Source organism: Dipteris shenzhenensis, chromosome 32, assembly GCF_047967505.1.
Source record: "Dipteris shenzhenensis isolate YYH24624 ecotype China chromosome 32, Dip_SZ_1.0, whole genome shotgun sequence".
NCBI lineage: Eukaryota > Viridiplantae > Streptophyta > Polypodiopsida > Gleicheniales > Dipteridaceae > Dipteris > Dipteris shenzhenensis.
The window spans coordinates 36,356,951-36,374,636 of record NC_141627.1 but is presented as its reverse complement, the minus strand read 5'-3'; the positions used below and the strand labels follow the sequence as shown (position 1 = coordinate 36,374,636).

Genomic DNA, 17,686 nt, shown 5'->3' with positions numbered 1-17,686 from the left:
CATGTTGTATGCTTATTGGTGTTGGCAACTATTTCAAACATGAATCGAGCATCACCATTGATGGCATGGATCAAAATACAATAGCATTGCCAAGATGCAAGTTCACCCCATCTCAAATGGAGGCAAATCATGGACTAAAATCTCACTTGTGTTGAGTATTACTACATGATACTGACTAATATATGATGTGTGGATTGATAATTTTCATGAAAATGAGGTGAAACATCCATCATGAAGAGAATAGAGAACGTCAAAGATGCATGTGGATGTTTATCTTACATCTTGCATATACAAGCTAGAGGTGGGTCCTCTCAACCACACATGAAGACATAGATCAACCTAATCCAACAATGAATATCACCAAAATTGGACTTCTTGGTGACCCTTAAATAAGTATCTTTAGACCTAAAATCCTAGGGGAAAAGATAAACGGCAAAGTGACACACTAGCAAGTTTGATGTTGAAGATTATGAAATGCATACTTATTTGTTATGTTTTATGGAAGTGCATGGAAAAGGAAGCGATGATAAATTAGAAAAAATATTGGATTTATTTGAAAAGAATTGCACAAGCCTTGATTGAATCTATAATCTAGTTTAGGGTGAATCAACAATGAATATCACCAAATGATCAATATTTTAAGGCCACCATGCATTAGCTCCATAAGTGTGGAGTCTAATTTTTTAGATCTTTCTAACATTGCACAACACCAAGACTATGTTAGGTGTGGGGGTTAAAGGCCACTGTACCTTAACCCTGGTTATGTACAATACTCAAACACACATATATATGGATGAAATAGAAGATTAGGGTGTTCTGCACCCACCAAAAACCTGTGTCTCTCAAGCTCCCTCTCTCCCTCTCAGCCTCTGTTGTGTCCTCACAACTGGTATCAGAGCTTGGCAGTAGAGCCTAGCGGTAGTGTGAGCAGCTCGGTGCAAGCCTCTAGCTCAGAGAGAGAGTGGTTCATCCCAAAGATCCTTGCTCAATAGGAGGAGCTGCAGATTTTGGAGCTACTATAGCAGTTGGAGAGAAACGGGAAAATTCCTCTTGGGCATTTGTTTTGCTGGGTTGCAAAGTTGAAGGTGCAGGATATAAGCAAATCTTCTCAGACACACATATGTAGTGGTGCAAATATCTAGAGTTAGAGATATAACTTTGAATTAAAGTCTTCAAGGAAGTTGTAGATCAGATTGAGAGCTACATTTTTATTTGTAACATCTCTGTCATCCGAGTTCTCAGTGAAGAGTTACAACTCTTGCAAAAAGTGACGAAATTCATTTCCTGCGAGGATTTCGTGTGTTGGATCTCCATATCCAGGCCACCATTTGTAGTTCTGACACTCCTAGTGAATCCAGAGTGGTCCAAAACTTCTACTTGAGAAGCTGCTTTTGGTTCCGTGAACTTTTGAAGCTGTGGTGAATCTCTGTCTACTCCGACGTCTTTATTTTGCCATTTCTTGTGTGAGTGGAATCTCAACATCCAGGCCTCCATTTGCAGAGCTGTCTATCTCGTTGGATCCGAGACTACCTAAAACATATGTCTTCTACAAAGCTACTTGCCATTCCGTGAAGAATCGAGGGAGTTGTGATTCTCTATGTTTTTTTGTCATCTCTTTGAAGGAAATTTCTCAAAGTTTCCAAGACCTTCTCATTGATTGCCATGTGGCATTTTGGCTAAGGTTAAGTTTCCTAAGGTTCATTTTTGCAAGTAAAGGCAAAGGCTCTTACTCCATCCTTGGATGAGATTTTGGAGTTGTGACAAAAGAGAGATGTTTGCAGATTGTCTTGCTAAGTTCGATTATGCAATGACACCCATGTTTTGAGACATCCCAGGTTCTACTTTCACTAGCGGTCATTGCCACCATAAGGCCATGATTTCTTAGATATACCTTATGCAGATCACTCTGGTTGCAATCTGAGCCATGTGCACTCATTTGTGATTTGCATTGGGTTGCAGTGGATGCTTTACAGGCCATCTAGATGCATTGTGATCCTTGTTGGATGCACTAATAGGCCTAGATTGCCTTGTGGGATGCTTTATTGATGGACGCTTAGCACACAGATGCTATTTTATGCTGAGGGACAGCTTTGACATATTGCAGTGGATGCACAGGTTGTCCTATGATCTTTTGGATGAGACATTATTAATGCTTATGACCATGGACGATGTTTATGCTTGAGGCATTTGACTCTTATTGGCATTATATTTGCCATTGCTTTGTTATTGTGGGTTGACATTTTCTTTTGGGCCAGATTTGCTCATATGGATGCATAGTATATGCACATGAGTCAGATGCATTTTGATGCTTTGAGCCTTAAGTTTTTGTGACACTATCCTTCATTAAAGCAGACATATTGGGTCACCTGGTATTTGGTGTGATTTCTCTTTTGCAAGTACTAGCATTTGGGATTTTGTTTCATTTGCATCATGGCATCCTCTTCCATGTCTGAAAATGAGTTTTTTAGCATTAAAAGTTTGATGGGACAAACTTTTCTTTGTGGAAAGAATAGATAAGGGATGTGCTTATTCAAAAGAAGCAGATTAAACCCTTGGCATGGATTGAAGCTAAGCCTGTAGATATGTCTGAGGATGATTGGAATGAGTTGGATGCATTAGCAAAGTCTACTATTTGACTTCATCTTGCAGAGTCAGTTTATTTCACAGTAGTAAATGAGCAAACTACGGAAGATTTGTGGAAGAAATTGTGTGCCACTTATGAGAAGGAAACTGCCTCTAATAAAGTTTACGTCCTCTTTACATCATGAAGAGGTTGTTTGAGCTGCTGCAGATGAAGGAAGGGGTCTCCATTGCTTCTCACTTGAATGAATTCAATATTATTTTCAGCCAGCTTCAGGCTCAAAAGATGAATTCTGATGCGGAGACTAAGGCAATATTTCTCTTATGTTCATTGCCATCCTCATGGGATACCTTCCGTACATCTATCAGTAACTCTGCACCTGGTGGAGTACTGAAGTTTGATGATGTTGTGGGTAGCTTGTTGGCCGAGGAGATTAGAAGGAAGTCTATGGATGGCAACAAGCAGGATGCAGCCTTAAATGTGCAAAGGGCAGATCACAGTTCAAGGGGAAGTCCCAAGAAAGAGGGAAGTCTCATAGCAAATCCAGGGCATGGAACATTGAGTGTTACCACTATGGTAAGAAGGGCCATATGAAAAAGGATTGCTACAAGTTGAAAAGAGAGCAAAAGGATAAGAAAAAGAATGCAAATTGGGGTGCAAATAAGAAGGAAGAGAGTCCAAGGGAGGACAAAGGAAAAATGAAGATTGAGGAGATTAGTGCAGTCACTGATGATAGTGACAATGACGTTCTCTTCTTGTCTAGTCTACTTGCAGACTTGCTCACCACTTCAGATGATGCATATTCCTAGGATTGGATTTTGGATTCTGGTGCTTCATTCCATGTTACTCCCCATAGGAAATGGTTCTCCACTTATGACGACAGGTTGTGTGCATCTTGGAAATAACTATGCATGTGACATAGTGGGAGCAGGTGACATAAAGTTTTCTTTTGCAAATGGGTCTGCATTTGTTTTGAAAAATGTGAGACATGTGCCTAAGTTGACCAAGAGTTTTATTTCAACGGGTCAGCTGGATGATGCCGGTTTTCAGACCACTTTTGGCTTTCAGAGCTGGAAAATTCAAAAGGGCTCTATGGTTTTGGCTAGGGGTGCCAAGTGTGGGACTTTGTATCCCTTACATGTATCATGGGTGTCTGATCATGTTGTTGCAATAACTGAGCAGCCAAGTACTTCTTTGTGGCAGTGCAGGTTGGGGCACATGAGCCAGAATGGAATGAAACTCTTATGCCTTTTGGGTTATGTACCGCATTTGAGTTTTTCTGATTTTGAATTTTGTGAGCACTGTCTCTATGGGAAGCAGACTAAATTAGCCCATAAAAGAAGGGGAAAGAAAGAGCTTGAAAGGCTTGATTTGGTGCATTCAGACATATGTGGTCCCATGCCTACACAGTCATTAGGCAGGGCTGAATACTATGTGACATTCATTGATGATGCAACTAGGAAAGTGTGGGCTTATGCTATAGCTCGAAAGAGCGATCTATTCCACGTATTTTAAAAATGGTTGGCTTTGGCTGAAAATCAATCAGGTAGAATGATTAAATGCCTATGAAGTGATAATGGTGGAGAGTATATCTCTCATGACTTTCAACATTTCTATGATACACGTGCAATTAAGAGGGAGCTCACATCCCCTAGTACTCTAGAGCAGAATCCAGTTACAGAGAATAGATGAACCACACCATTCAGAAAAGGTTGCAATGTATGCTTATGCAAGTCTTTCTGGTGGTTTTCAGGCTGAGGCAATGAAGACTTCAGTGCATGTGATCAATAGATCACCTAGCAGGAGTTTGGATGGTGATATTCCTAAAGCGGCATGGAGTGGCAAGAAGCCCTCTTACTCTCATTTGCATATATTTGGGTGTGAGGCATATGCACATGTGCCAAAAGAGCTTCAGAAGAAGCTAGATCCTAAGTCTAGGAAATGCATCTTTCTAGGTTATGGTGAAAGAGGAGAGATGGGCTATCGTCTCTGGGATCTAGAAGCAAAGAAAATCATATGAAGCCATGATGTGGTCTTCAATGAAAAGAAGATGCATAAGACACCCATGAGGGATGTGGAAATGAGGAGAATCACTTTCCAAGATGTGAATCCACTCGTATATGTTGATAGACAGCAAGTTGTCTATGCACCGAATGTGCAGAAAATGGTGCCACCAGGTACTCCCACAGGTACACAATCAAGGGCAGATGATGGATCATCTATTGGTGGCAATGATGAGCCAAATGTGGCTGATATGCAGGCAGGACAGCAAGCTGAAATGCCCTTGAGAAGAACATCTAGAGTGTCTAGACCGCCTGAGAGATTTGTTCCAGGGGTAGACTATGTGATGCTTACTGATTGCGGGGAGCCTTCTTGCTACAGAGAAGCTATGATGCGCGAGGATCAGCGCAAGTGGGAGTATGCTATGCAATCAGAGATGAGTTCACTCGACTTGGTTTCTTTGCCACATGGAAAGAAAGCATTGCCATGTAAATGGGTCTACAAGATGAAGGTTGCAGGTGATAATGTGCCTAAGTACAGGTGTGGACTTTGATGAGATATTCTCTCCAATTGTGAAGATGACCACACTTAGATGTGCACTTGGACTTCTGGCAATAGAGGATATGGAGCTTATGCAGATGGATGTCAAGACAGCTTTCTTGCATGGGGATTTACATAAGGAAATTTACATGATATAGCTAGAAGGCTTTGAAGAAAAGGGCAAAGAGCATTTGGTTTGCAAGCTAAAAAGAGTCTCTATGGCCTTAAGCAAGTGCCTAGATAATGGTATCACAAGTTTGATGCTTTCATTTGGTCCTAAGGTTTCAGACGAAGTGAGATTGATCACTGCCTCTACACTAAAAGGGCTCAAGATAATGGCCTGATACTCCTGGCACTTTATGTGGATGATATGTTATTGGCTAGCAAGAACACTTATGAGCTTAATGCATTGAACGCCAAGTTGCATGAAGCCTTTGACATGAAAGATTTGGGACCTGCAGGTCATATTCTTGGTATGCGCATCACGAGTGACTGGAGTAGGAAACTCCTTTGACTTTCACAAAAGGAGTATGTTACAAAAGTGTTGTAGCATTTCAATATGGAGGGGGGGAATGCAGTAAGTACTCCATTGCCTCCATATGTGAAACTGAGTTAGGCAAATAGTCCCAAATCAGATGAGGAGAGGGCCATGATCGCCAAGGTTCCGTATACATCAGCGGTTGGGAGTCTTATGTATGCTATGATAGCTACGAGACCAGACATTGCATTTGCAGTGGGAGTAGTTAGCCGCTATATGGCTAATCCAAGAAAGAGGCATTGGGAGGCAGTTAAGTGCATCATGAGGTACATGAAGGATACCAAGGAGGTGTGTATCTACTTTGGCAGAGGAGAGATGCATGTATTTGGGTACACATATTTCGACTATGCAAGGCACGTGGATAGTAGTAGATCCACTTCTGGTTATGTGTTCACCTTTGCAGGTGGTGTAGTGTCATGGATGTCTCGTGCACAGAAGTGCATTGCTTTGTCTACCATATAGGCCGAGTATGTTGCAGCCACAGAGGGTTGCAAGGAGGCTATATGGCTTGATGGGCTAGTGAGAGATTTGGGGATTCATACAGGTGTACCGACATTGCATAGTGATTCCATGAGTGCTATTCAACTAGCACGAAATCCGGTCTTTCATGCAAAGACCAAACACATTGAGGTCAGGTACCATTTTATCAGGGAGGTACTTGAATGCGCATAGAGCTTGTCAAGGTTCATATAGATGATAACCCTGCAGATATGGTGACAAAGATTCTACCTAGTCAGCGGTTTGAGTATTGACGTGTATTGATGGGCATTGGATAGTATGTTCATTGGTTGTTCTCCCTTAAAGGCACATTGGCCTTTAAGTGGGAGGTTGTGTGGGTTAAAGGCCACTGTACCTTAACCCGGGTTATGTACAATACTCAAACACATATATATATGGATGAAATAGAAGATTAGGGTGTTCTGCACCCACCAAAAACTTGTGTCTCTCAAGCTCCCTCTCTCCCTCTCAACTTCTGTTGTGTCCTCACATTAGGCGTTGTCAATTTTTTTTCTCCTTTAGTTATGAAAAAGATCAAGTAACATGTGTAATTTTGATATTTTTGATAAATTGTTATATCTTATATAGTCTAAGATAGATCTATGCTTGACACAGAAATAAGCATTTGTGCTTATTTTTTTATGTCATTCACAAAGGAAATTCCGTAATAATTTAGTCTCATATTCAAGTTTAAATTGTGTGGATTAGCTAGATACCAATTTTGTCAAATTCCATTAGCCAATGTGTAATAATTCAGTCTCATATTCAAGTTTGAAATGTGTGGATTAGCTAGACATCAATTTTGTCAATTTCCATTGAGCAAAGTATAATGTTCAAATTCCACTAAGCAATGCATAATGTATGCATCAAGTAAGTTAACCATATGCAATACATTTCCTAAAACTTCAAAATTGGCTACACCTAATCATGCTTTGACCCCTGTTACATTATTGTTTATGTGCTAAAAGGCATACATATCAACTAGAAAAGAAACTAGATTCGATCTACAACAAGTTGTTGCAACTCCAAATTGACGATGATTAGACAATAAACAAAACAATTCTAAGCTTAAGCACGAGCTCAATTTCAAGTTTCAACTAAAAAACAAGCATCGCAATAGTAGTTATACCCAAATTCTACACATCACATCTGAGTACAGAATCAATAGCACAAGGCCCTCATATGGTGTATAGTCACTAGCCATTCCAATATTTAAAAGCTCTACTAGGAGAAATAACAAGTCCTTCTCTCCAAGAGCTCAATTGACTGATTAATCAATTGCTTGGCCCATCCACCTTTCATGCTTGTGGTGTCATGTAGTTTCCCAATCCCCTCTTCTTCTTCTTGCACTCACAAGAATCTCACCCTACAAGTCAATCCTCATGTCACTCAATACTCAATTAGCATACAATCAGATTTAACTTAATGTCAAATTTATCTGAAAAATAGCATTTTCTATTGACTTGTTCATTTCCAGGGGAATTATACAAGTAAATGTTTTAAAGCAAGCCTCTAATGGTCCTATAAGTAAAGGCTTCATACAATCTACACAATTTAGCCAGTTGAAGATATCAAACCTATCTCATCATTTGGTCTAACTATACTTCCTTTGGAAGCATCGATTTCATTTTCATTTGTTGACTAAATGCTTTTGATTTTTAAGTTATATGTGATCAAAGTACACTTAAAGATTTGAAGGTTAGTTTCAAAGGACACAATCAAAAATTTTATTTTTACTGAACAATTTGATGTACTGTTATGATGTATACACACTTGATGCTTTCATACTTTGATGCATATGCACTTGATTCTTTCATATTTTCATTAAAACATTGCTTTAGTGACAGAGAGTTTAGATTCCTTTCTCCTTCCTTTCATTAGTTTTTATTCTCTCTTTTCTTTGTGTATTTATTTCTCCTTCCTAATATATCCTTTAATGGGTATTAAACTTGAGCAATTGAAGTGTTTTTGTATTTTCAATTTGTAGACCCCTACTCTTACGTGATCAAAGTTTTCTTTAAATTTCATTTCCAAGCATTAGCCTAGCTTTCATCCTTAGGAGTGCTTGGTGAGAATTTGTATTATTGTGTTCATTCAGATTACCTTCTACTACAATTGTTTTTGTAGATTCATATTGCATTTGGATCTTGAATTCTTCATGGTTGAAGAAATCATTATTATATTATATTAGCAAAAACTGTTATGAGAAGATGCATCACATAGTTATAACCTTGTCAAACATCTACAAAATGATAATCAATCCGTTGCTATGATAATATTATTAATTTTATTTTGCCAAGGTTTTTTTTAAAATAAAAAGCCGGGTGTATTTAGGAGGATGGTCAATCCTCAAAAAAAGGGGGACCTTTACAAAATTTGGCCAAGAGTGGCGGGCGCCACGACCTACGTTGGGCGCTAAGCCAACAGGTCAAAATCATCCTACCCTAATATTGGGTTCAACAGACAAAAGTGCGTGGCTGACCATTGGGTCTGAGGGCTCTAGAATTCGGCCAAAGTCCCTAAGGACCTTGGTAGCCGCGCCAATGGCTAAGGATCTGAAACCCACTTGGACCTTATGCTTGAAGATGCTCCCATTGCGAATTTCCCAGATTGCCAGTAAGATGACCACCCTTATGTATGGCCAGCTCGCAGCTAGTGTAGACAGCATTCAAGAGGAGTCCCCTAAGAGCGGGATCCGCCATTGGTGGCCTATGTGGAACATGGACATGAGTCCAACGCTACGGACTACCGATTGGACCGCGTGCCAGACTTCTTTAACTACCTGGCATTTCTAGAAGAGATGTCTGACAGTCTTCTATTGCCTTGTCACAAAGTCCGCATCTAAGGTCCACGACTACTCTTTTGGCAAGTTTTGCCCTTACTGGTAGCCATTGATTGAGTATTTTCCAAAGTAGAAATCTAGCTTTCCCTATCTCGCAACCCTTCCACATTTCAGTGAGCCTATTTCTCCACCAGGTTTGGCCATTAGCCCCCATAATTTGTTCGCCTATATATCATTCTCGCCGTGATCTTGCTCAAGGGGGTTTTCCCCAGGCACCATTGTACCTCAATCCGATCGCTCGCCCTTATCTAGTTAGTCGGCCAGTCTTCGAGAACTCTCTCCAGAATGGCCCTAGTCAGATCGGCTTCCCAATCTATCATTCAAAATTGTGCTTTCAAAGCCTCGATGGTCTTCCAATCTGCCTTAGCCAACAGGTCCCACAAATCTGACCCCACAACCAGACCCTTTTTGAAGAGGGCTCCACCAGGCTGGCATCTCCTTTGAGGCTCGCTCTTCCTTTCCATCCGAGGTGGTCTATGCACGCCTTCTAGGCCGCCACGAGCCTTGCCAGTAGGTCGGAGCCTGAGATCTTGACCAGGAAACCTGAGACTAGTTTATCATACCATGACAGACCGCGCCATCGACCCGCTCCCACGCCTTTTGAGTCCTCGATCCTTGCATTCGCCAGTTCTGTCCAAGGAGTGGCCTTACCGAAAAGACGAGCTAGGAGTTTCCCAACCAGGGCCAAGTTCCTGGTCTTAATGTCTAGAAGGGCGATTCCACCCTTAAGCTTGGGGGATTTCATCTGTTCCCAGGGGATGTAGTGCATCTTCTTCTTACCTTGCTGTTGGGACCTCAGGAACGCGCGGAACAGAGCCTGAACAGAGCCTCGATCTCCTGCCAGTGAGTTTTTCTGAAGTGCCATAGAGAGGCCACATAGGTCAATGAGGCTGCCAAAACATGTGGGACAAAGCGTATGACAGAGTCCGATGGGACGACATCCTTGCAGTGATGGATAAGGTAGGCTTTGGCTTCCAGCAGAAGGTTCGGCAACGCGTCGACGATTCTTTGCCTCAATGGAGACACAGTTGGCAACTTCAAACTGAAAAAGTCCATCTACCAAGGATGCCCTATAGCGCTAAATTGAAAGTGGCTAGAGGCGAGGTTAAAGGTTGTCCCACCAACTGTTCGCAGACAATACGATTGTTTTCAACAAAGCGTCGGGGTCAAGGATATAGGAGCAAAGGTGATCGCAAGAGCGAAGCTCAGGAGCTGGAATGGTGTCTGCATATTTTACTAGGTTTAAGTATTAGTACTTTCAATTTGATGATTGACTAAATCTCTTTAACAAGAGCTTTATCTAACTAATGAATTCGTCTACAAATTAGCCCTTTTGTATATAAGATATAGGTGTCAAAGATGATACAATGCCAATAACAAAAAATCACGAGGGAAGCATTCATTTCTGATCTTTACAAATTACAGAAGGAAAGTATAGCTCCTCTCCCTCCACACCCTATGGCTAGCTATAAATATATATATGTATGTGTGTATGTATGCAAGCTAAAGAATATTTACATTCATTTTCTTTATGGTTTTGATTTTCACAAACATTGTTTCGATTTACTTTTTTCAGAGTCACTTGTCATCGCTTTTTAAGCACTGCCTTTGCAGTGCTCTAGGTACACTTTTGTTAAAAAGTGTCCCACACACTTTGTTGCCACGTGGGCCCCTTCTATTTTGGTTCTCTCTCTCTCACACACACACTCACTCACACAACGTTTCTTTTTTAAGATTTCTCTCTCTCTCTCTCTCTCTCACACACACACACACGGATTTTGCAAATCATTCGAACTTTCCTATACGCGGGCTTCCATCACAGGTGTTGCAAATTAATCATTTATTCATCTTGACAATTGTTTTCCTTTGACACAACCAATTTTGAAGGCGGTGCTCACGAGAACTTGTACTCACTTGTCTTTTGATGTATACCTTTAACACAAGCAATAAGAGATTCAAAGTGCCAAACATGTGACTACTAACATGTGCTTCGAAGGACTATACCCACATCCATGCTACCATGGATCTAATGATACTACCTTCATCTGCTTTTATCTCACATTCACACTCTTCAAAGCGCTACCTTGCTAGTTTTTAAGGAGAGAGAGAGAGAGAGGAACCTTCCCAAACGGATGAATTCACTTAGTAAATTGTAGTACACGGGCCTTTTTAATGTTATGAATCAACAAAATCGTCAATGGAGGAATTTTTAATCAACATGTGAGGTCGAAGAAGCCAAAAGTACACATGTTTGATAGAACGCCAAGCTTTAATTGGCACCAGTTTCTGGAGTAAAACGCAAGCCCTGCAGGAAAAAACTTAGCTGTTTGGTCAATGTTATCACAAAAAAAACCACCTTCAGAAAACAAAGTAGAAGAGGAGAAAATTCCTTCGAGGGGGGAGCGAAAAATTACTCTAAAAAAAGCGGCTGATCACCTGAGGAAGGGCAGGGGTTATGTGGGGAGGAGGGGACCGATTTGATTAAAGATGAGCTGTCACAGTGATGATAAAGCAAGGAAGCAAAACTGTCAGGAGTAGTTACACAAGAAAAAAGGAAAACCTGAGCTTGTTTGAAACAAGTATGCAGAAGAAACTGAGCTGGCTTGAAACAAGTATGAAGGGCTTAAAATGCTGAAGCAAGAGCACCATTTGCGAGGTCCTTGTGGTCATCTTCCTTCTCATGTGCACGAGGCACTGTCTTAACCTGCCACGTTAACGCGTTTAGCTTAAGCATACTGTTTTGAACTTTGCAGCAAATGGGAGAAAGGAAATTTAGAATGGCATTCCTGCATGCACTTCATGTTGAGCAATGCTCTTCAATTTGTCTGAACATTGTTTGTAACATTCTAGTAGAATATACATGCAAACGGACAACTGTATACCAAGTTTGTGTATTAGATTTACACGCAAATTTATTTGGACGGATAGAACTGTATACCAAGTTTCTGTATTTGAGTATGTAAAACATCTCGATGTATCGGCGACTCTCGCGCCTGCCAAGCTTTGAAACATATTTCCAGAATCCATAGACGCGAGTTAATGTCATCAAACTTTTTGCATAGATCTTCCAAGTGTACCTGAAGAGTAATGGAAGGTCATCCATTTAAGCGAGAACGGTTAGAACATGTAAATTTTCTGATATGAGTGCTCAGCTAGTCTAGCAAATTTAGAAAGTGCCTCTTCTTGAATCCCTAAAGAGGAAAAAATATTGGCTTGATGAACACAAACTTCCCCAAGGGTAAGTAGCTCCAAACCTTTCATAAATTCGTTGTAGTCCCGCATCAGAGATTTTGCTCCAATAAGTAGGATCTTGCTGACATCCATCAAAAAACCGAACCAGTTTGTCACTACACTCGTCACCATGATAAGGGTCAATGTGAAACCCAGAGACTCCGTCAACAATGATCTCTGCAGGTCCGCCATGGCAGGTTGCAAAGGTTGGAAGCCCACACGTCATAGCTTCAACAACAGTGAGACCAAATGCTTCGTACAAAGCAGGCTGCAAAGAAAAGATGTGAGCAATTTTAATACGTCAAGCAGAAAAAACAGGCGACACATTTCAGCTAATGGCTTTGTGACATCTTGGATGAACCCTCAGCTTTTATAGGGAGTCTGTCAATTCAAGCAGCGTAAAGAGGAACACCTACTCAAATTTGCTAGGCCTGCTCGTTGAAATGCCATGATTACAGCCTTTTGCAATTCCCTTTCTTACCAGTAACAAATCCAGATAATCCAGCTTCAAAGCCTCTCAAAGTATTACTGAGCATGCAGACTTGAAATCACAATCTTGATACTAACCTGCACAAAAACTCCTTTTGTGTCTGCTATGTATCGGTACAATTCGCCATTTCGCACTCTATTTTTCTGTGCACTTATCCATCTGAACTGGCCATCTAGCTTGTAGTCCTTTACAAGACTCTGCATTTTCTCGATTTCCGTTATTTCCTCCCTGTCTTTTGACTTTTCGACACTTATCTCACCGGCTACAACAACAAGGTTGGCCAGCTCTCGTAGCTTTGAATTCTTGGCATACCATTCCACAAGCCCGGTGATATTTTTAACTCTATCCAAGCGGGCCATCGAAAAGATAATTGGTTTCTTGCGATCGTTCAAAAATCCTCTGGAGCCCATTTAGGAAACATTCAATCAAAGCTCAAATTAGAACAGAACTACTGATATTACTTCGGGATGGAACCCAACATAATCAAAGGAGACCGGCCCAATAAGGGCAAACAATTAAACCTACCACAATCCCAGATTCACGCAAGAATTGAAGATACTAGTGCAAATTTGAGACTAACGTGTGTTCTTGTGTTGGCTGTGGGTTGAAAAGAAGCTCCTCAATGGCCCCATGTAGAGCTGTAAGACGCCGTGTCTCCTCTGTGTACGGAAAATAGATGCTCATATCTGCTCCTGGTGACACAATGTTGAACTTCGGATCAAAAACATCGATGCCATTTACCACACGGTACAGCCCTGGCAGCGTAAAAGCAACATGGCTCTCATATTGTCCAACTGTATCCTGACTGAAAGAAAAATGTAAAAGTCATCATCAGTCAAATTGAGAGGAGGTCGTGCAAAAACTGGCAGTAAGAAGGAGCAGTGATCATCTGTTAAACAGACCTTCCCGCTATTTCCTGATAGGTGCTGGTAACGATGAAGTCAGCATGGTTCATTGCTATCAGGTCCGCCGTGAACTGGCAAGAGAAATGGTATTTCTCTTCGAAGTTCCTCCAATAGATATCCGAATCCGGATACTTCGTTTTCTCCAGCGCATGTGCTATGTTGCACTGCATTTATAAAAATGAGAGCGTGGCAAATTCAGATCCACTTCAAACAGCACATTTAAAATGTTGTTATGCCTTCGGACCCCTTTTGACGATCCTTAAAACCATGTGCACGAAATTCGGAATTACACAGGACAGAAAATTGGGTACCTGAGTGATTCCAAGTTTGTGGGCGATTAGCGATGCGACTAGATTACCGTCACTATAATTCCCAATGATCAAGTCAGGTGGACCTTGTAATTCTGCAGAAATCTCATTGGCCACATCCTGTAATGAAGGCAACCTTTATCATCATCAACGAATCGTAAGTCCCCTACGAAGCACATTGCTATGGAGCTACAAGGCATACCAGGGTAATGAAATTGACAGTTAGAAAACACGAATTTTATCATCATCAACCGTATCGTAAGTCCCGTACGAAGCACGTTACTATGGAGCTACAAGGCATAGGGTAATGAAATTCACAGCTAGAAAACACGAAATTTATCATCATCAACCGTATCGTAAGTCGAGTACGAAGCACATTGCTATGGAGCTACAAGGCATAGGGTAATGAAATTCACAGCTAGAAAACACGAAATGAAAGACTATACTTGGGAGCTGAAATACACAGTAACGAGGTTAGGACGACCGCGATACATTTCAAAGTACGAAATTGTCAGCCATTTCCTTCATCCTCACATTCCTTTGCTGTTCCTTGAGCGAGCCTGTGTGAAAACAGGAAAAACTCTATTGTATGCCAACGGGATGGACTCACCTCTGCAAAAACTTCCAGATATGGCCACACGTCAAACCGTGAGATCCAAGGTCGTAGAATTCCCTTTTCACTGCGGAAAGGAACTCGCAAAATTCGTGAATGTTGTGTTCCGCTGATTTTTTCGATGCGCTGGTCACAGGTTGTTCCTTGAGCTTCAGGAATCAGACGTGTGACCTGTTGTATATACAGTACAAAGAATCAAGTGAATGGATTGCAATCACGGCAAGTAATGAGTAAACGTTTGCTGTGAACATTCCAATTCCTCCTCCGCACACACAACACAAATGCTAGGTAGTGGGGAAATCATCTGCACGTACCACAATTATTTGAGGAGTGATATGAAGCCCTTGCTTCTTGATATCCTCCATCATCTCATTCTCCAATGCCCTTACTTGATCCAGAATGTAGACAACCTGCACTCAAAATATGTCAAAGGACTAGCTTTTGTGACAATGTCGACCCCAAAACGACGTGTAGAATTCAGCTGTGCAAACTACAGGTTACCTGTCCACCGGTGTCTGGTAATCCCAAAACATTCGCCTGCCCAAAGTATCCATGAGGTGACATTATTACAACACTGAAGACCATAGGGATCCTCCCCAGGAAGTTTTCTAGCGTGTCAGGGTCAGGTGCTTGCAATAATTCAAGGAGCAGGTGCATCATCTCCAATACATGTTCTGCTGTATCTCCCCACCCTTTTTCCAAACCAAGTTCTTGCAGTCTAAGAGCCGCATTAGAGCATTAATCATAGGTTTTTCCATGGCAGAGATTGCAACGAAATGTCAGCTAGATTCAACGGGTAAGGCCGACAGCGTACCTGTGGCCGAATTCTTCGAATGGAGCATCGCCTGGAAGCTTAAGCAACTGCTCTTCTGCTTTCAATAGGGCCCCGCGAAGCTTCTGTAGAGTCGGGATTCTTTCATTGACCATGAGTGTCTGTCCAAAGACAGGAAGTAACACCTCGGCGTTAACAAGACACGAGGCCTTGCCCTTGCGATCGTTTGGCGCCCGAAAAGCAACTAGATTTTGCATTAAACATAGTTGGCGACAATTACCTGTCCCTGATACCTGTGCATTCGTAAAAATTCAAAAAGAGGCTGCATGCTCTCAGGATCGTGGAAGAGCCTCGACGAAAGGTGACGATTAAGGAACTGTACTCCATTCCCGATGGAAGACGGCATTGTCAGCTTAGGGAAGGAAGCATTGAACGGCTCGAAATCTAGCTCAAGAACGTATGAGTCGTTGGACCTACAACAGTATTGCGATCGGTCAGAGATCAGATTAGAACTCTGGTGCTACTCTTTCTCCGTCACCGGTTCCAACTTCCTTCCGTTTGAATGGAGCACTATGAAGGAACAGGACGAAGGGTAGCCAAATGGTGCTCTTTGCAGACGATTGTCGAATTGGCGGAAATCAATGCAATATTGGAACTATCATGCGAAGATTGAGGATGTTCAAGCCTTCAATTACGACGGAAACACGCGTTTATGCTGACTTCTTAACTTAGCTGCAAGAACTGAAATGGAAAATGACAATGCAAGTTTCAAATTCATAGTAAGAAGAACAGAGACGTACGTTCCGTTCACAAGCAGCTCCTTAAACTCAAGATACTCGGAGACAGACAGCACTTGCATAGAAAGCTCGTGCACATTGATCCGCACATACTCCCAAACTCCGGGCCGAGGACGAACTGCCAGCGCAACCCAAGGAGCGACTACAATTGCTTCCTGCAAAGAGTTTGACCATCATCAATTAGTTCAAAACAGAATGGAAATAGCAAATTCACGACCGAGAAGGTGCTCTGCGGTGGCACCTGTGTCCATTGCAGGACCAGGGCAAAGCCTCCATCCTTAAGTGTCTGATGCTCCTCAGGAGTGAGCTCGTCTACCAGTTGATGCGGCTGCAGGATCCGTTTACCATGAGCAACATACCTACGACAACAGAGCATGCGGAGAGAGTTAGTATGCCATGATATTATCATCCGAGGAACTGTGTGCAAGGAGCAGAAAATGCAGAGCGCTGCGAAACTGTGAACGGGGGGGAGGAAAAATTGGCAGGGAAAAGGGAGAGTACCGAGAAAACAAGGAGAGGAGAGCGTTGCGATGGTGGAGGAGGGAGTCGGAGATGCGGTCACCGACGCTGGCGACGCGGGGGAAGATGGAAAGGGAGGAGGGAGACATGGAAGCTGGGAAGCAAGAGAGGAGGGGGAGGTGGAGAGAAGCTTGATCAAGGAAACAAAAGGAAATGCAAAAATCTGAAGGTTTTGGAGAAGAAAGAAGACGATGGAAATCTCAAGGTTTTGAAGGAAAGAAGAAGAGAATAACCAGGGGCCTATTAAAGAAAACGGTCCCCTGTTTTGGTGGCCGGAATTGCGGTTTCCATGTCCATTCCCATCTTGCCATGTCCATTCCCACCTTTCCATCCGGGAATGGATTGTCAGCGGCCATTCTGGTTCACTGTGGACCGGCACGAGCGAGCATTTAGCCTGCTCAAAACAGCCCGACAAATTTGGTTCGGGTTGCTCTTGGAGCTAGCTCATTGTGATATGTAAGCCATCCTCCTACAGACTCTCTGCTTGTGCCAAACTCTATCGGAAGGCCCGTTGGCCAATCACACCTGATTAGTGTGGAAACAGACCCTTGTAGCATGTTCCCACTCATCACCCGAAAATGCTCACCCAACATCATTGAGCATCGTGCGCATTTGTGGAGAGTGGTTCCCGAACAGCTTGAAAGACATACAAGACCAACGTTGATAGCATGGCCCCAAGCTATGCCTTCCGACTCAGTCGCACCATCTTGTGGGAACCTTTGCAAGTGATAAAAAAGAATGTCACTTTCTAGCAACAGGAACAACCCCTTATTAGAGGCTCTGCACACATAGCCAAAGATGTGAAATTGGTGCCATTACCATGGAGCTGAACATTTAGTTCAAGTGGGATAATTGCCCAAACTAACTTCAACCACTTCAGCCATTTATTGAGTGCAATGGGAGCTCTCTTTGCCAACAACACGTTTGTTTTAGCCACAAAGCCTCTAGATTGCTAGAGGAGCATTGGAACCATTAATGTCAAATCTCAATGGCATCTAGCACTCCAATGCACAAAACTTCACCCTCCAAAAGTGGGGTGCCATTTTGCACA

At 42.2% G+C, this 17,686-nt stretch overlaps 1 protein-coding gene across 4 annotated transcripts; it reads right to left on the bottom strand.

Annotated features, from left to right (window-relative positions):
* Positions 1-10,904: 10,904 nt before the first annotated feature.
* Positions 10,905-16,817, bottom strand: LOC147880680 (sucrose synthase 2-like). Of its 4 annotated transcripts, none has more exons than XR_015540567.1 (17): positions 16,618-16,817; positions 16,358-16,475; positions 16,120-16,271; positions 15,600-15,792; positions 15,362-15,480; positions 15,049-15,265; positions 14,862-14,957; positions 14,545-14,718; positions 13,938-14,054; positions 13,624-13,790; positions 13,302-13,526; positions 12,799-13,120; positions 12,255-12,499; positions 11,939-12,077; positions 11,647-11,704; positions 11,415-11,492; positions 10,905-11,305 (listed from the first exon to the last, which is right to left on the bottom strand). XR_015540567.1 is itself a non-coding variant. In XM_087370928.1 (17 exons), the coding sequence occupies exons 1-16, from the start codon at positions 16,722-16,724 to the stop codon at positions 11,482-11,484; spliced, it is 2,460 nt and encodes an 819-aa protein (XP_087227054.1). In that variant the 5' UTR covers positions 16,725-16,817; the 3' UTR covers positions 10,905-11,305; positions 11,437-11,481. The 4 variants fall into 4 exon arrangements, 2 of the variants coding, with proteins under 2 accessions (XP_087227054.1, XP_087227053.1); XM_087370928.1 differs by having other exon boundaries at positions 11,437-11,492; XR_015540566.1 differs by lacking the exon at positions 11,415-11,492 and having other exon boundaries at positions 11,561-11,704.
* Positions 16,818-17,686: the final 869 nt, after the last annotated feature.